This window comes from Macaca thibetana, chromosome 3, assembly GCF_024542745.1.
Source record: "Macaca thibetana thibetana isolate TM-01 chromosome 3, ASM2454274v1, whole genome shotgun sequence".
NCBI lineage: Eukaryota > Metazoa > Chordata > Mammalia > Primates > Cercopithecidae > Macaca > Macaca thibetana.
In genome coordinates, this window is record NC_065580.1 from 9,733,580 (window position 1) to 9,751,943 (window position 18,364).

The 18,364-nt window shown below is 50.7% G+C and overlaps 3 protein-coding genes across 3 annotated transcripts in view; 2 read left to right on the plus strand and 1 right to left on the minus strand.

Annotated features, from left to right (window-relative positions):
- Window positions 1-18,364, plus strand: part of ZNF425 (zinc finger protein 425) — a 370,402-nt gene that overhangs the window by 238,297 nt on the left and 113,741 nt on the right. The gene's annotated exons all lie outside the window — the stretch shown is intronic.
- The window catches only part of PDIA4 (protein disulfide isomerase family A member 4), a 415,254-nt gene that overhangs the window by 182,250 nt on the left and 214,640 nt on the right, over window positions 1-18,364 (plus strand). The gene's annotated exons all lie outside the window — the stretch shown is intronic.
- Window positions 14,712-18,364, minus strand: part of ZNF282 (zinc finger protein 282) — a 30,949-nt gene continuing 27,296 nt past the window's right edge. Inside the window, exon 8 of the mRNA XM_050785881.1 lies at window positions 14,712-17,138. Within this exon, the coding sequence (XP_050641838.1) occupies window positions 16,303-17,138 (836 nt within the window). The 3' untranslated portion in view covers window positions 14,712-16,302. The remainder of the gene's footprint in view (window positions 17,139-18,364) is intronic.

Below are 18,364 nucleotides of genomic sequence, written 5' to 3' on the forward strand. Positions count from 1 at the left end.
TTGTATTTTTAGTAGAGACAAGGTTTCTCCATGTTGGCCAGGCTGGTCTCGAACTCCCGACCTCAGGTGATCCGCCCACCTCAGCCTCCCAAAGCGCTGGGATTACAGGTGTGAGCCACCACACCCAGCGGAGAACAAAACTTTTAAGATCATGACTAGCTCCTTCGTCACATGCAGGGCTCAGTTCAGATTCTACATCCTCAGAGAGACATCTCCAGACCCCCCTTTCTACAGCCCCACGCCATCCTCCATCTCAATACTCAGTCTCATTACCCTGCTGGAAATTTTTCATACTATTTATCACCATCTGAAGTAATCTCATTTTTTCACTCATTTACATATTAATTATCTATATCTCTTCCACTGAAATGTCTCTCTGCTATATCCTCCATTTGTTGTAGATAGAAGTATTCGTATTTGTAAATGATTGAATGATGAATCAGAGTGGAAGGATATGAAATGTCATCTCAAACACAGGCATTATTTCCAGGGCAACTAGATCAACAGGCACTTCATTGGATCATTAATAAATCTAGAGAAAGAATGGGCCAGGCTGAAGAAACCAATCAGTCAGGGAGATTCTGTCCAGAGGGTCTGACCTGATCTCTCAGACCAACAAACTCTTGGTGTCAGATACAGAAAAAAAAAATGTGTCATGGGTGAGGTGGCTCATGCCTGTAATCCCAGCATTTTGGGAGGGCGAGGCAGGAGGATCACTGGAGTTTGAGACCAACCTGAGCGACATAGGCAGACCCTGTCTCTACAAAATTAAAATCAAAATTAAAATGAGCCAGAAGTAGTGGTACACACCTGTAGTCTCAGCTACTCAAGAGGCTGAGGTGGAAGGATTGTTTGAACCCAGTAGTTCGACGCTGCAGTGAGCCATGATTGCACCACTGCACTCCAGCGTAGGCAACAGACCAAGACCTTGTCTTTAAAAATAAAATAAAAATGTTATCCTCCACAGGCACAATATCAGGACATAGGATGCTGAGGTCATTAAACAGTTCAGTCGTAGAACTCATTCCCTCTACTCTGTTTCTATACTCACGAGGCAACCTTCTGACAATGCATGTTGCCAGGTAGCTTCTGGGAGGCAACATGCAGGTGAGGCTAATGCTTATGTCCACACTGTGGCTTATACGTCAGTCTCTTGAAACTGAGCATGATTCAGCATCCCAGACTCTGAGCCTGCAAGTCTGGAAAAAGGCTCAGTTCAAATTTCCAGCCTGCAAAGGAGGCAGCACCAGGCACCAGGGTTGCAATGCCCTGGGCTGGTGGAGATGGTGTGGCGCCTGCAGTCCCCTGGCCTGGTGAAGACAGTGGGATACAGCAATTTGCTAAGTGAGGCTGGGGAGTGAGACCGTCTGGGTCCCTAGCCCAGCACTGCCACTATATTAGTCAGGGTTCTCTAGAGAGACTAATAGGAGATATATATATATATATAAATATTTTATAAAGGGAAGTTTATTAAGTATTAACTCACATGCTCACAAGGCTCCACAATAGACCGACCGTCTGGAAGCTGAGTAGCAAGGAGAGCCAGTCCGAGTCCCAAAACTGAAGAACCTGGAGTCTGATGTTTGTTGATGTTTGAGGGTGGGAAGGGTCCAGCACCGGAGAAAGATGTAGGCTGGGAGCCTAGGCCAGTCTATTCTTTTTACATTTTTCTGCCTACTTTATATTCTAGCTGTGCTGGCAGCTGATTAGATGGTGCCCACCCAGATTAAGGATGGGTCTGCCTTTCCCAGCCCACGGACTCAAATGTTAATCTTTGAGTAACACCCTCACAGACACACCCAGGATCAATGCTTTGCATCTTTCAATACGACCAAGTTGATTCAGTATTCACCATCACAGCCACTTACTAGATACGAACTTTGGTCAGGTCTTTAACTTCTTAGTACTTGTTTCCTCATTATTATTGGTGAATAGAAAACAGTACTTAGCTCACAGAGTTGTGTGAATTAAATGAGTGAATTCAAGTCAAGTACTTAGAACAGTACCTGGCACAGAGGAAGAGATCGAGAAGTACTCATGATTGTTATTGTTGTTTAGTCCCAGATCCTTCATTTACTAAGTGCTGTGGCTCATGCTCACTCTGCCCTAGTATCCTTGTCTTCCGCTGAGAATGTGAACACCTCATCCTAAGGTTGTTGATGGAACAACAACCTTGTTATGTAAAGTGCTTATGTAGTCAAGTGCCTGGCATACAGCAAGCACTTGATGACAGGCAATTTCTTCTCTCTGCTTTACTTTTGCAAGGCCCAAGCCTTGTATTGCAATGAATTCAGCAGGATAAATGTGGCTTTGTTGTGTCTCTTAGAAGCTACCCGTTTGTTTTTTCCCACTGACATTCAAATCTTGACATATGCTGTTTTAAAAAACTTTTTTTTTTTGAGACAGAATCTTGCTCTCTCCGAGGCTAGAGTGTAGTGCCACAATCTCGACTCACTGCAACCTCCGCCTCCCAGGTCAAGCAATTCTCCTGCCTCAGCCTCCCAAGTAGCCAGGATTACAGATGTGTGCCACCACGCCAACCTAATTGTTGTATTTTTAGTAGAGAAGGGGTTTCATCATGTTGGCCAGGCTGATCTCAAACTCCTGACCTCAAGTGATCCACCCACCTTGGCCTCCCAAAGTGCTGGGATTATAGGTGTGAGCCACTGCGCCCAGTCCGTTTTAAAAAACTGTGTGTGTGTGTGTGTGTGTGTGTGTGTGTGTGTGTGTGTTTTTAAGACAAAGTCTCGCTCTGTTACCCAGGCTGGAGTGCAGTAGCACGATCTCAGCTTACTGCAAGCTCTGCCTCCTGGGTTCACGCCATTCTCCTGCCTCAGCCTCTTGAGTAGCTGGGACTACAGGCACCTGCCCCCATGCCCAGGCTAAGTTTTGTTTGTTTGTTTGTTTGTTTGTATTTTTAGTAGAGATAGGGTTTCACCGTGTTAGCCCGGATGGTCTTGATCTCCTGACCTCGTGATCCACCTGCCTCAGCCTCCCAAAGTGTTGGGATTACAGGTGTGAGCCACCATGCCCTGCTTAAAAAACTTTTAAATGAAGTTCACCGTTATTCCCATTAGTGGCAGTGGTATCTCAAGAATCAAGAAAACAGACATTTAGTACTTGTAGCCTATGATCTCCACATTTGTAGAATATGAATGCAACATGCAGAGCTGAAAATTACCTTAGACATCATCTCACCCCCAGACCCTCATTTTTAGTGAAAGAAAAAAGTATTATCTGAACAAATAACATACACTGTTAAAATAATGTTTTAATAATATTTATCTTGGCCAGGTGCAGTGGCTCATGCCTGTAATCCCAGCACTTTGGAAGGCTGAGGTGGGAGGATTGCTTGAAGCCAGGAGTTGGAGACCAGCCTGGGCAACATAATGGGACCCCATCTCTACAAAAAATTAAAAAAAAAAAAGCTAGGCATGGTGGCACATGCCTGCAGTCCCAGCTACTCTGGAGGCTGAGGTAAGAGCATCACTTGAGCCCAGGAGGTCGAGGTTGCAGTGAGTTGTGATCACGTCACTGCATTCCAGCCTGAGTGACAGAATGAGGTTCTGTTTCATAAAAAAAAAAAAAAAAAAAAAAAAAAAAAAAAAAAAAAAATTATCTTATCCTTTAAATTTGTATCATGTGTATGATTTATAGCATACATATTAGCCTATATAAGTACATATATGTATGCCTGTTTTTTCCTCAAAAAAGTTTATAATCCATGGCTTCATTCCACTCATTAAGACTCTTTCTGGGCCGGGCATGGTGGCTCATGCCTGTAATCCCAGCACTTTGGGAGGCCGAGGTGGGCGGATCACGAGGTCAGGAGATCGAGACCATCCTGGCTAACATGGTGAAACTCCATCTCTACTAAAAATATAAAACAATTAGCCGGGCGTGGTGGTGGCGCCTGTAGTCCCAGCTACTAGGGAGGCAAAGGCAGGAGAATGGTGTGAACCCGGGAGGCAGAGCTTGCAGTGAGCTGAGATCAGGCCACTGCACCTCCAGCCTGGGCAACAAAGCAAGACTCCGTCTCAAAAAAAACAAAAGGCTCTTTCTGTCCCACTGCCATTACCATCCTGCAAGTCCCTACATGGCGTGAACCATGTGTTTTTTTGTTTTTTTTTTTTTTTTTTTTTTGAGACTGAGTCTCGCTGTGTTGCCTGGGCTGGAATGCAGTGGTGCAATCTCGGCTCACTGCAACCTCTGCCTCCAGGGTTCAAGCAATTCTCCTGTCTTAGCCTCCCGAGTAGCTGGGGTTACAGGCATGCCCCACCACACCTGGCTAATTTTTGTATTTTTGGTAGAGACAGGGTTTCACCATGTGGGCCAGGCTGGTCACGAACTCCTGACCTCAAGTGGTCCAACCGCCTCAGCCTCCCAAAGTGCTGGGATTACAGGCATGAGCCACCGCGCCCGGCCAAACCATGTCTTTTGTATTCCTTCCCTCACACTAATAATCCTATGGAGAGCATGCCCTGCTAGACTGCAGGTCAGTGAGAATCCTGGAACAAACACGCCTTGGCTCAAGGTGCCTCCCCTGCTGTTTATGTGTCTGTGGTGCGCACCCACGAACTTCTTCAGCCCAGCATGTCTCCTTTCTTCCTTGAGCATCACACCTCCTACACTTTGGGAAATGTGCCTTCCTAGGTCCTACCCATGTAATTCAAATGTGTGTTGCCATCTTCTTGCATAGCAACTCCAGCCTGGTCTCAGTAACTGCTTGAAGGGTGAGCACTTGACTCAAGCCAGCCCAATCACAGCACCCTGTGGGCCCAGTCATAGCACAGTCATTAAGCCAGGGTGGGATGTGTCTTGAGCTGGACCAATCCAAGCTTTCCCCTGGGATCCTTCTAACTGAGTTGAGGGAAAAAGCTAATTTCCTCTCTGGTGAATTATAACTATATGAGTCAGGAATAATCTTGTCCTCCATTTTTTTCTTTATAAATTTTTTTGAGACAGAGTCTCACTCCATCACTCAGGTTGGAGTGCGGTAGCGCGATCTCGGCTCACTGCAACCTCTGTGTCCCGGTTTCAAGTGATTCTTGTGCCTCAGCCTGCTGAGTAGCTGGGATTACAGGCATGCGCCACCACGCCTGGCTAATTTTTGTATTTTTAGTAGAGATGGGGTTTCACCATGTTAGCTATGCTGGTCTCAAATTCCTGACCTCAAGTGATCCACCTACCTTAGCCTCCCAAAGTGCTGGGATTATAGGCATGAGCCACCGCGCCCAGCCATCCTCCATTTTTTTAGAGTAAGTTGGTTTGAAAGAATGATCCCAATACAGTGAAAGGAGCAGAAATGACAGACACATTTTTGTCAGTGTCCAAGACTGGCTCTTCATCAGTTCCTTTGAGTCTGTGAATGATTCCAGGTTCCTTCCAGAATATTCCCTTTTCTTCCTGGTTGGTCAGTCAGCTTCTGTTGATTGCAACCAGAAGCACACTGACTAGTGAAGGAATGGTGGCTCTCTGTATACCCAAACCGAATGGGAAGTCCCAGAAGGCAAGGAGTGCCTCCCATCCTGTCTTTGTGTCTTTCTCAGCCGCACAGTTTCTTGGACTTAGAGATACTTCTAAAAGCTCTGTGGGAAGTCAGGGGAGGGTGTGGCCTAGAGTGGTGAAGCAGTCTTCAGGGACAAAGTGGGACCAGAGCTGGGGCTTGAGAGACCAGGACTTGGACACAGGTCCCCTGGCCCAGGACTCCTGGAGAACAAAACTGGGAAAAAACAGGGCATGGCTTGGAAGTGGTCAGGAGACAAGCCTGTAATATCAGCACCTTGGGAGGCTGACATAGGAGGATCCCTTGAGCCCAGGAGTTAGAGGCCAGTCTGGGCAACATAGGGAGACCTCCTCTCTACGTAAAATTTAAAAATTTGCCAGGCATGGTGGCACACACCTGTGGTCCCAGTTACTTGGGAGGCTGAGGTGGGAGGCTTGCTTGGGCCTGGAAGGTCGAGGCTGCAGTGAGCTATGATTGCACCACTGCAGCCCTCCAGCCTGGGTGACAGAGCAAAACCCTATAGATACATAGATAGTAGATAGATAGATGGATAGATAGATAGATAGATACATACATACATACATAGAGCAAAACCCTATACAGAAAGAGAAAGAAAAGAAAGAAAAGAAAAGAGGCTGGGCGCGGTGGCTCAAGCCTGTAATCCCAGCACTTTGGGAGGCCGAGACGGGCGGATCACGAGGTCAGGAGATCGAGACCATCCTGGATAACACGGTGAAACCCCGTCTCTACTAAGAAATACAAAAAACTAGCCGGGCGAGGTGGCGGGCGCCTGTAGTCCCAGCTACTCGGGAGGCTGAGGCCGGAGAATGGCGTGAACCCGGGAGGCGGAGCTTGCAGTGAGCTGAGATCCGGCCAAGCCTGGGCTACAGAGCGAGACTCCGTCTCAAAAAAAAAAAAAAAAAAAAGAAAAGAAAAGAAAGAAAGAATAAATGAAGGAAAAAGAAGGAAAGAAAAGAAAGAAAGAAAAGAGAGAGAAAGAGGAAGGAAGGAAGGGAGGGAGGGAGGGAGGAGGGAGAGAGGGAAGGAGGGAGGAAGGACTGAGCACGGCCGGGCAAGTTTGGGTAGCAGGCAATAGAGCAGACAGAGCTTCCACTGACAGGCTAAATGTCTGTATTGCTATCATGGGGCAGTGTAAAGAAAGAAATGCTCCTTTAAAAACTAAAGGCAGTCACCAGGCGCGGTGGCTCATGCCTATAATCCCAGCACTTTGGGAGGTCGAGGCAGGTGGATCACGAGGTCAGGAGATCAAGACCATCCTGGCTAACATGGTGAAACCCCGTCTCTACTAAAAATACCAAAAAAAAAATAATAATAATAATTAGCTGGGCATGGTGGCGGGCGCCTGTAGTCCCAGCTACTCGGGAGGCTGAGGCAGGAGAATGCCATAAACCCAGGAGGCAGAGCTTGTAGTGAGCCGAGATCGCGCCACTGCACTCCAGCCTGGGCAACAGAGCAAGACTCCGTCTCAAAAAAAAAATAAATAAATAAATAAATAAAAACTAAAGGCGGTCATTAGGGACCTAGTGAAATAAATTAGGTTCAGTCAATGAAAACTACAAAGCTGGCAGCTGGGCACAGTGGCTCACGCCTGTAATCCCAGCACTTTAGGAGGCCAAGGTGGGTGGATCACAAGGTCAGGAGATCGAGACCATCCTGGCTAACACAGTGAAACCCTGTCTCTACTAAAAATACAAAAATTAGCTGGGCATGGTGGCGGGTGCCTGTAATCCCAGCTACTTGAGAGACTGAGACAGGAGAATCGCTTGAACCTGAGAGGCAGAGGTTGCAGTGAGCTGAGATCGTGCCATTGCACTCCAGCCTGAGTGATAAGGCAAGAAAAAAAATAAAAATAAAATAGGGTGGCAGCCGGGCACAATGGCTCACGCCTGTAATCCCAGCACTTTGGGATGCCGAGGCAGGCTGATTGCTTGAGCTCAGGAGTTCGAGACCAGCCTGGCCAACATGGTGAAACCCCATCTCTACTAAAAATACAAAAAACTAGCTGGGTGTGATGGCGGGTACCTGTAATCCCAGCTATGCGGGAGGCTGAGGCAGGAGAATCACTTGAACCCAGGAGATGGAGGTTAACAGTGAGCTGAGATTGCATCATTGGACTTCAGCCTGGGCAACAGCGAAATTCCGTCTCGAATATATATATATATACGTGTGTGTGTGTGTGTCTATATATACACACACATATATATATATATATACAAAAATTAGCCAGGCGTGGTGGCACGCTCTTGTAGTCCCAGCTACTTGGGAGGCTGAGGCAGGAGAATTGCTTGAACCTGGGCGACGTAGGTTGCAGTGAGCTGAGATCATACCACTCCACTCCAGCCTGGGCGACAGAGTGAAACTCCATCTCCAAAGAAAAAAGAGAACCACTTCTCATCCCCAAATCCTTGAAGTGTGGGGCAGGGGCACTGGCTTTGACACTATATGTAGGATGGGGTCTGAAGCAGCCATTTTTCAGTTAAAGGATATTGACACCATTGGAATGAAAGGTGTGGGGACACCCAGAGAGTCAACACTGGCTTACACCTCTAATACCAGATACAGGACTTGAATCTTGAATGGGAGACATCAAAGGGAGTCTTTTTTTTTTTTTTTTTTTTTTTTTTTGAGACAGAGTTTCACTCTTGTTGCCCAGGCTAGAGTGCAATGGCATGATCTGGGCTCACCACAACCTCCACCTCCCAGCTTCAAGCTATTCTCCAGCCTCAGCCTCCCGAGTGGCTGAGATTATGGCGTGCACCACCATACCTGGCTAATTTTGTATTTGTAGTAGAGACAGGATTTCTCCATGTCGATTAGGCTGGTCTCGAACTCCTGACCTCAGGTGATCCACCCACCTTGGCCTCCCAAAGTGCTGGAATTACAGGTGTGAGCCACCACACTCAGCCCAAAGGTAGTCTTTTATAACAAAGAGAGTCTTATGATAAACCTATAGAAATTATCATGCTTTATTATTTGAGGGGTATATAATTATCTGAGGGGTGATGTGGATTTAAAATATGTCTAGGCCAGGCACAGTGGCTCACACCTGTAATCCCAGCACTTTGAGAGGCCAAGGCAGGAGGATCGCTTGAGCCCAGGAGCTCAAGGCTGCAATGGGTCATGATCGCACCATTGCCCTCCAGAGTGAGCAGCAGAGCGAGACCCTATCTCAAAAAATAACACATTAAATTAAATTAAATTATGTCTAAAGAAGTTTGAACAGAGGTTCCCAACCTTTGGGATACAGTGCCAGCATCTCACGAGCAGAGTGATTCTTCTGGAAGGAGATATCTGGAACCCTTATCAGGGTGGGCTGGGGGCTGTGTATGATTCTGAACAGATATTTAGGATCTCTCATCTCAAGAATTACCAGTTTAGGCCGGGCGCGGTGGCTCACGCCTGTAATCCCAGCACTTTGGAAGGCCGAGGCGGGTGGATCACAAGGTCAGGAGATCGAGACCATGGTGAAACCCCGTCTCTACTTAGAAAAAAAGGCCGGGCGCGGTGGCTCAAGCCTGTAATCCCAGAGGGAGGCGGGCGGGCGGATCACAAGGTCAGGAGATCGAGACCATCCTGGCTAACACAATGAAACCCCGTCTCTACTAAAAAATAGAAAAAAAGCCGGGCGAAGTGGTTAGTCCCAGCTACTCGGGAGGCTGAGGCAGGAAAATGGCGTGAACCCGGGAGGCGGAGCTGCAGTGAGCTGAGTCCCCAGCTACTCCAGCCTGGGCAGAGAGCCAGACTCCGCCTCAAAAAAAAAAAAAAAAAAAAAAACAAAATAGAAAAAAAATTAGCCGGGTGCGGAGTCCCAGCTATGGCGTGGCGTGAACCCGGGAGGCGGAGCTTGCAGTGAGCCGAGATTGCGCCACTGCACTCCAGCCTGGGTGACAGAGCGAGACTCCGTCTCAAAAAAAAAAAAAAAAAAAAAAAGAATTACCAGTTTAGAGATATGCCTCCCTAGCCAGGCGCCGTGGTTCATACCTGTAATCTCAGCACTGTAGGAGGCTGAGGTGAGTAGACCACATGAGGCCAGGAGTTCGAGACCAGCCTGGCCAATATGGAGGAAACTCCATCTCTACTAAAAATACAAAAAGTAGCCGAGCTGGGTGGTGCACATCTGTAATCCCAGCTACTCAGGAGGCTGAGTCAGGAGAATCGCTTGAATCTGGGGGCAGAGGTTGCAGTGAGCCAAGATCGTGCCACTGCGCTCCACCCTGGGCGACAGAGAAAGAGCCTGCCTCAAAAAGAAAGAAAGAAAGAAAAAGGATATGCCTCCCTAATGACTCCCTAGGAGTCAGTGGGGGGTGGAATGACAGCCACACCTCCCCCAAACTGTCCTGTGCTCTTCCAAAACAGGGTTCTGGGCCTCTAGGATGCTCTATTCCATGTTTTTACAGTAACAGCTGGATGGACCAATGCTGTGAAATTACAGGCACAGGCTGGCTCATCCTGAGCCTGGTATGAAGTTTCCTACTTTTCCCCTTTACTCCCTGCCAACACCCAATACCCAGGGCCCAGATGTCAGAGAGCCGGTCATGGTGCCCAAATCCTTGATCATAACTGCCTTTACCTGTGTGTTTTGGGGTGTTTTTCATTTTTGATGGTGTCTGACTTAAACCAACCTTCTCAAGACTTCCATTTCATCCTCTCTGGCCTCCTTTCAGCGCTATGCATTCCTGTTCCTGAGGAGTTCCAAAGGGGCTGCAGCTCTGTGGGGCCCAGACCACCAGCAGCTGGTCCACGGCCTCTGGCTATGCCAGTCTCCTGCCTTACAATCCCAATTCCTGTCTCCCCAGTGTGTTTCACCTTCGTCCCACATTGCCTCCTCCCTCCTTTCCCTCTGCCCCATCCAATTCATCCTCCAATCCCTGACTTCTCCATGAAGTCTCATCTCATGCTTATCGTATCAGGAGCTCCGACTCCTACCATCAACTCTGCTGTCAAGCAAATTGTACTGCCTTAGGTTGCCAGTTTCCTGTTCATGTCTGTCGCTCAACTCCAATCACTTGTACCCCCTATGGTGCCCATCCTGGCTAGACACGTGCTAAATACTAAAGAGGTAATTAAGTGAACAAAATGCGGAGGCCAGCATCCTGAGTGTCACTATCTTTGATCAGCTCTGGGGTTAGAGCTCCCTATGGGACTCTCCTAGGGCCTGTGCTAGTGACCGGGGTGACTCATAGCGTAGCTAAGGGGCACTAGTGCAGTAGGATCCCCCAGCCCAGGATCCAGGAAACCAGAGACTTAGCCTTGGCCATCACTAGCTCAGTATGGCTTCTATAGACCAGTATTTTCCCAACTTCTCAGTGGGATGTCCTGTGGCGAGTCTTCCGGAAGATCAGGCGTGTATTTCTCAAGCCCCCACCCTCATGTAGTCATATGCTTTCTAGTAGTGCTGTTCTCACAAATACCTTCTCTCCTGTTAGACGTTGGGCTCCCAGAGGGCAAGGACTAGGTCTTACACTTCTTTGTTCCCTAATAGGTGTTCATGAAACAATAACAACGCAGCCACCCATCCATCCTCAATCTCATTCTCCTAACGCCCTGCCTTCCCCTTTCCATAAAGTAAGGCACAAACTGAGGCCATGAGCATGAAGTTACCTGAGCTGTCCACCCACCTCAGGATCTGTTCCACCTCTCTGAACTTTTTGGAGCAGCAACCTTTGCAGAGCACTGCTTGTACCCGATCATCTGGTACAGTGCTGAGGAAGGAATGCTACAATCCAGATGTCCCTGTTAGAACTTCCTAGGCTGATGGGGACAGAAAGCCCAGAAAAGCATATCCTGAAATGAGGAAGGAATTTGAATGCCTGAGAAGTTGAACACAGGTCTGTAAGGACACAGATGCAGCTCTCATACTTCCAGGAAGTCTGTTGGGAAAGAGTTTCACTCTTTATTGGGTCCTCTTTTCTTTTTCTTTTTTTTTTAACTATTCGAATTTTTATTGCATGCATTGTGTGTTTTTTTTTTTTTTTTTTGGAGACAGAGTCTCACTCTGTCACCCAGGCTGGAGTGCAGTGGCACAATCTTGGCTCACTGCAAACCCTATCTCCCAGGTTCAAGCGATTCTCCTGAGTAGTTGGGATTACAGTTGTGTGCCATCACACTTGGCTAATCTTTGTGTTTTTAGTAGAGACGGAGTTTCACCATGTTGGCCAGTCTGGTATCGAACTCCTGACCTCAAGTGATCCACCTGCCTCGGCCTCCCAAAGTGCTGGGATTACAGGCGTGAGCCCCCATGTCCAGCCTGCATTGATTTTTATTTTTATTTTTATTTTTTTTTTTTTGAGACGGAGTCTCGCTGTTGCCCAGGCTGGAGTGCAGTGGCGCGATCTCGGCTCACTGCAAGCTCCGCCTCCCGGGTTCCCGCCATTCTCCAGCCTCAGCCTCCTGAGTAGCTGGGACTACAGGCGCCCGCCACCGCGCCCGGCTAATTTTTTGTATTTTTAGTAGAGACGGGGTTTCACTGTGGTCTCGATCTCCTGACCTTGTGATCCGCCCGCCTCGGCCTCCCAAAGTGCTGGGATTACAGGCTTGAGCCACCGCGCCCGGCCTGCATTGATTTTTAAATTAAAAGTCAATTTAAAAAATAGGCTGGGCTGGGCGAAGTGGTTCACACCTGTAATCCCAGCACTTTGGGAGGCCGAGGTGGACGGATCACTTGAGGTCGGGAGTTACAGACCAGCCTGGCCAACATGGTGAAACCCCATCTCTACTAAAAACACAAAAGTTAGCCGGGCATGGTGGTGGGGGCCTATAATCCCAGCTACTCTGGAGGCTGAGGCAGGAGAATCACTTGAACCCGGGAAGCGGAGGTTGCAGTGAGCTGAAATGGCACCACTGCACTCCAGCCTGGGCAACAGAGTGAGACTCCATCTAAAAAATAAATAAACAAAAGACAGACCGAGTGCAGCAGTTCACACCTATAATCTCAGCACTTTGGGAGGCTGAGGAGAGAGGGTTGCTTGAGCTCAGGAGTTCAAGCCCAGCCTGGGCAACATAGCAAAACCCTATCTCCACAAAAAGTAAAATAAATAAATAAATAAATAAATAAATAAAGCCAGGTGTGGTGATGCATGGATGCCTATAGTCCCAGCTACCCGGGAGGCTGAGGCACAGACTGCTTGCACCCAGCAGTTCATGGCTACAGTGAGACATGATTGAATCACTGCACTTCAGCCTGGACAACACAGTGAAATCCCGTCTCTCTCTGTCACCCAGGCTGGAGTACAGTGCTGCCATTTTGGCTCACTGCAACCTCCACCTCCCGGGTTCAAATGATTCTCCTGCCTCAACCTCCCAAGTAGCTGGGACTACAGGCACACGCCACCACGCCCACGTAATTTTTTGTATTTTAGTAGAGATGGGGCTTCACTGAGTTGCCCAGGCTGGTCTCGAACTCCTGAGCTCAGGCAATCTGTCTGCCTTGGCCTCCCAAAGTGCTGGGATTACAGGCGTGAGCCACCACACCCGGCCTTTCTGTTTTTAAAAATTGTTTCTTGGCCGGGCGCGGTGGCTCAAGCCTGTAATCCCAGCACTTTGGGAGGCCGAGACAGGTGGATCACGAGGTCAGGAGATCAAGACCATCCTGGCTAACATGGTGAAACCCCGTCTCTACTAAAAAAAAATACAAAAAACTAGCCGGGCGAGGTGGCGGGCGCCTGTAGTCCCAGCTACTCGGGAGGCTGAGGCAGGAGAATGGCGTAAACCCGGAAGGCGGAGCTTGCAGTGAGCTGAGATCCGGCCACTGCACTCCAGCCTGGGCGACAGAGCAAGGCTCCATCTCAAAACAAAACAAAACAAAACAAAACAAAACCAAAAAACAAAAAACTAGCCGGGCAAGGTGGCGGGCGCCTGTAGTCCCAGCTACTCGGGAGGCTGAGGCAGGAGTATGGTGTAAACCCAGGAGGCGGAGCTTACAGTGAGCTGAGATGGCACCACTGCACTCCAGCCTGGGCGACAGAGCAAGACTCCGTCTCAAAAAAAAAAAAATTGTTTCTTTATTCTAGAGACAGGGGTCTCGCTATGTTGGCAGGGTGGTCTCAAACTCCTGGTCTCAAGCAATCCTCCCACCTCAGCCTCCCAAAGTGCTTGGATTACATGAATGAGCCAGCACGCCCAACCAGATTGCTTCGGCTCTGGAGGTCCAGACTGCAGTAAGCCAATATTGCACCACTGCACTCAGCCTGAATGGCAGAGCAAGACCTTGTCTCTAAATACATACATAAACTACATTTCCTCAGAAGGAAAATAAAAATCCACCCCCAAAGCAAGGCCCCAGTCCTGCTTCAGGATGTGGACTCCAGAGTCTTCACTGAGGATCTTCGCTGCCTGGGAGCCAGCAGAGGCCAACATCCTGAGTGTCACCATCTCCAATCAGTTCTGGGGATGAGGCTCACTATGGGGCTCTCCAGCAACCTGTGCCAGGGCTTGGGGCGACTCATGGTGTAGCTGAGGAGTACCTGGTGACGTGGCATCCACCAGCCTATGATACAGGAAAGCAGAGAGGCTTGGCTCTCACTAGTTCAGTCACTAGGCCTCCTTGGGAATCTGCCCCTTGAAGGTAAAATAAAGGGGTCAGACAGCCTCGTGCTCAGGTGTTTTTGTTTTGTTTTCGAGACGGAGTCTTGCTCTGTCGCCCAGGTGGGAGTGCAGTGGTGCGATCTCAGCTCACTGCAACCTCTGCCTCCTGGGTTCAAGCGATTCTCCTGCCTCAGTTTCCTGAGTAGCTGGGATTACAGGCACGCACCATCACGCCCGGCTAATTTTTGTATTTTTGGTAGAGACGGGGTTTCACCATTTGGGTCAGGCTGGTCTCAAATACCTGACCTCGTGATCCGCCCGCCACGGCCTCCCAAGGTGCTGGGATTACAGGTGTGAGCCACCGCGCCCGGCCAGATGTTTTAAACCCATATCTCAACAATGACGCCTCCCCTCTCCTCACACTCCTGGCAACCAAAAAGCATTCTGACCTTTCCATGATCTAGATTAGGAAAATCCTTTCTGCATATGCTTTTGAAAAGTGGCACACTACCCCATCCCCCAGCAACTGATCACTGGAGGGTCCCCTTCTACTCTAAAAAAACTCTACTGAACCCTGTCTAATTTCTCATCTCAATTTGCTTTCTTAATATTTGTCTCCTTTTAAAAGCAGAATGAAGACCAAAAAAAATACCCCATTGAATTGGATTCCAGTTCATTGAGGCTTTACTGTAGGCAAGCTGGAGAACCCCCAGCTCTGTGAACATGCAGTCTGCAATCTGGATACCTTTTATTTAATGTCAAGAATTCCCTTTGCACGGCAAAAAGGGGTCTGAGGAGAGCGGAGCAGCGTAGATGAGGGTGAGGGCGGAAGCAGGGCGCTCACCAAAGTGGTGCTGGGTGCCGGCTGCCCACTGTGCTCACGGCTGGGAAGAATGCCAGACTCACGGCAGGGGCAGGGAAAGTCATTTTTGACACAAACAAGGGTCCTGGGGCATGCCACCCCACCCGGTGCCAGGCCATGCAAGACGCTGAAATGGAGACTGTGGCCCCTCGGGACACTGCCCAGAGCCATGGAGCAGGTGCACCAACGTGAAGGGGAGTCCTCTGGGCGCTTCCCGAGGCGCCTGCAGGGTATGGAGCATAGCAGGGTCTGTATCCATGTCCGTGAACACGGGCAGTAACAGATAGCACCAATTGGGAGGCCCGGGGCAGGAGAGCCTGAGGCTCAGACTCTAGCACCCACTTGCCCGACGCTCCTGGGAAGAGGCTTTTGGCTGCTCTCTCAGCGAAAGCCTCTCCTTCGCCTCTCTGCCCTGGGAAAACTGAACGAATCATCACGGTGAGGTCTGACCTGGGGCCCTAGCTGCCTCTGGGGGACCAGGCCACTGTTGTGCAGTGACAAGATGCTGCTGCACGAAATTGAGGGGCTGGAGGCGGGAGGGACAGGCTGGGGCCGAGGGGGCACCAGGAGCTCCCATGGAAAAAGAACCCTCTGGATGCACAACCTGGGGCGTTTCGTAGCCAATCTGTTCCCCGCTCCCAGGAACCCCAAGAGCTGGCCTCCCGTCGCTTCTGGTTTTGTCCGTGGGTGAGAGAGAGGAACGAAAGAGACCAGGAGGGACAGGCCGGCAGCTTCCCGGGCAGTGGAGGTAGGCGGTGAGCGTGGCGGGGCCACGCACGCCCCTTCCCGTGTGATTGGGTGAACCGTCTCACCTGCCTCTTACTTTCCTCAGTCACCAGGAAAATCCTACCCCGCTTATCTTAGAGGGATAGGCCAAGGGTGAAATGGATAACGGATAGAAAACACTTAAAAAAGTATAAAGCGCTACTGAAACGCGAGGCAGTGTTGTCATCATGGTGTTACCCTTAGCACATCCCTCGGCCTTCGCTTTTTTTCAGGGTGTCTCCTAACCTTGGGACCTGATTTCCTGATCTCAGAAGGGCTTCGGGACTCCCTGGTGGCTTCCCCTGATGACCATCTGTGGCCCAGTGGTCCCAGGGCACCCGAGGGGGTGTGAGGGCGGTGCCCGAGGACGCTTGGCTCCTCGCGGTCCCCCTGGCCCTTCCCCGGCCACTGGGTCCACCCTAGAGATGAGCTGGGCGTCCATTCAGACCAGATAGATCTGGGGGACCCCTGCCCCACCCCGGGAGACCCCCCAACCGGAGTGCAATGCCTGTTGCCGATTTCCAGACGGTGGCCAAGGACATCGGGCAGGGTGATTGGTGCTCAGACCGCCCTCGGGTCGCCTCCCAGCCCACTCTGTCCGGCCCTGCCCTCCCCCAGCGGGGCCCTAGTCTCGCTCGGGTGGCGGCGGGAGTGGCCGTGGGGCGCCTGGGCCCGGGCCGCCGCTGTGCACGCGCAGGTGGTCCTTGAGCGACTCCTTGTAGCGGAAGCTCTTGCCGCACTCGCCGCACGTGTAGGGACGCTCGCCCGTGTGGATGCGCTGGTGCTTGAGCAGGTTCTGCTTGCGGATGAAGCTCTTGCCGCACAGTGCACACTGGAAAGGCCGCTCGCCCGTGTGCAGCCGCTGGTGGTTCTGCAGGTGCTCCTTGCGGCTGTAGGTCTTCTCGCACTCCGAGCACTTGTAGGGCCGCTCGCCGCGGTGCGTCATCTGGTGGCGGATGAGGCCCGAGTGGCAGTTGAAGCTCTTCTCGCACTCGGCGCACTCGTAGGGCCGCTCCTTGGTGTGGCTGCGGTGGTGGATGATGAGGCTCTTGCGCACGCCAAAGCTCTTGCCGCACTCGGGGCACGAGTAGGGCTTGCTGCGGGCGCCATGCAGGAGGAGGCTCCGCCGCAGCCCGCCAGGGCAGCAGCTGCCGCAGCCGCCGCCTGCCCCCGTCCCCACCTCCGCGCCGCCGCCCCCACCGCCCCCATCGCCCCCACCGCCCCCAGTGCTGCGGTCCCCACCCAGCGGCGCCTCGCCCGAGCCACGCTCCCCGGGCAGCGCCTGGAAGCCGTCGTCTAGCAGCCCTCGGCTTGGGGGGCCACCCGGGTTCTCGGCCACCGCGATCGGGGGCAGGCTCTGCGGCTGGGGCTGCGACTGCGGCTGTGGCTGCGGTGGCTGGGGCTGGGGCTGGGGCTGTGGCGGGGCTGGGGGTGGGTTCTTCACCATCAGCAGGCTGTCACCTGGGGAGAGAGGAAGAAGTAACATGCTGACAGGGGCTCTCGACCAGACCCCACACTGCTCCCCAACGGGGTCCAGGGAGCGTGCTATCTGAGCCTCAGTTCCACTAACTATGAGGGATTGCACAAGGTGCTGGGCCACGATCTACATGGCCCTTCGACCTTCCCGAAGCCACCCTGCTGTGGAGCCCAGAAACGGGTCAAGCAGGTGGCACACGGCAAGGACAGGAAGTCCCTCCAGAACGCTGAGGACTAAGGGGTAGGGACCTGCTGTCCAGAAATCATTTTGGAAGATAGAATTGCTCAGAAAAAATAAGACTTACTTGCAGTCTGGTGGACGATGGTTTTTGTTTGTTTTTCCAGACAGGGTCTGGCTCTGTTGCCCAGGCTGTAGTGCACTGGAGAGATCATGGCTCACTGCAGCCTTGGCCTCCTGCGCTCAACTGATCCTCCCACCTCAGCCTCCCAAGGAGCTGGGACCATAAGCATGTGCCACCAGGCCCAGCTAATTTAAAAAACAATTTTTTTCCACCAGGCGCAGTGGCTCATGCCTATAATCCCAGCATTTTGGGAGACCAAGGTGGGCAGATCACCTGAGTTTGGGAGTTGGAGACCAGCCTGACCAACATGGAGAAACCTCGTCTCTACTAAAAATACGAAATTAGCTGGGAGTGGTGGCGCATGCATGTAATCCCAGCTGAGGCTGAGGCAGGAGAAACGCTTGAAGCAGGGAGGCGGAGGTTGCGGGGAGCCGAGATCTTGCCATGCACTCCAGCCTGGGCAACAAGAGCGAAACTCCATCTCTCAAAAAAGTAAATAACATAACATAACATAACATAACATAACATAACATAACATAACATAACATAACATAACATAAAATATTAAAAGGCCAGGCACGGTGGCTCACACCTGTAATCCCAGCACTTTGGGAGGCTGAGGGGGGTGGATCATGAGGTCAAGAAATCGAGACCATCCTGGCCAATATGGTGAAATGCCGTCTCTACTAAAAATACAAAAATTAGCTGGGTGTGGTGGTACACACCTGTAGTCCCAGCTACTTGGGAGGCTGAGGCAGGAGAATCACTTGAATACAGGAGGCAGAGGTTGCAGTGAGCTGAGATACCGCCACTGCACTCCAGCCCAGCGACAGAGCGAGACTCTGTCTCAAAAAAAAATAAAAATACAAATAAAAAATACAAATTTTGTTGTTGTTGTTGAGACAGGGT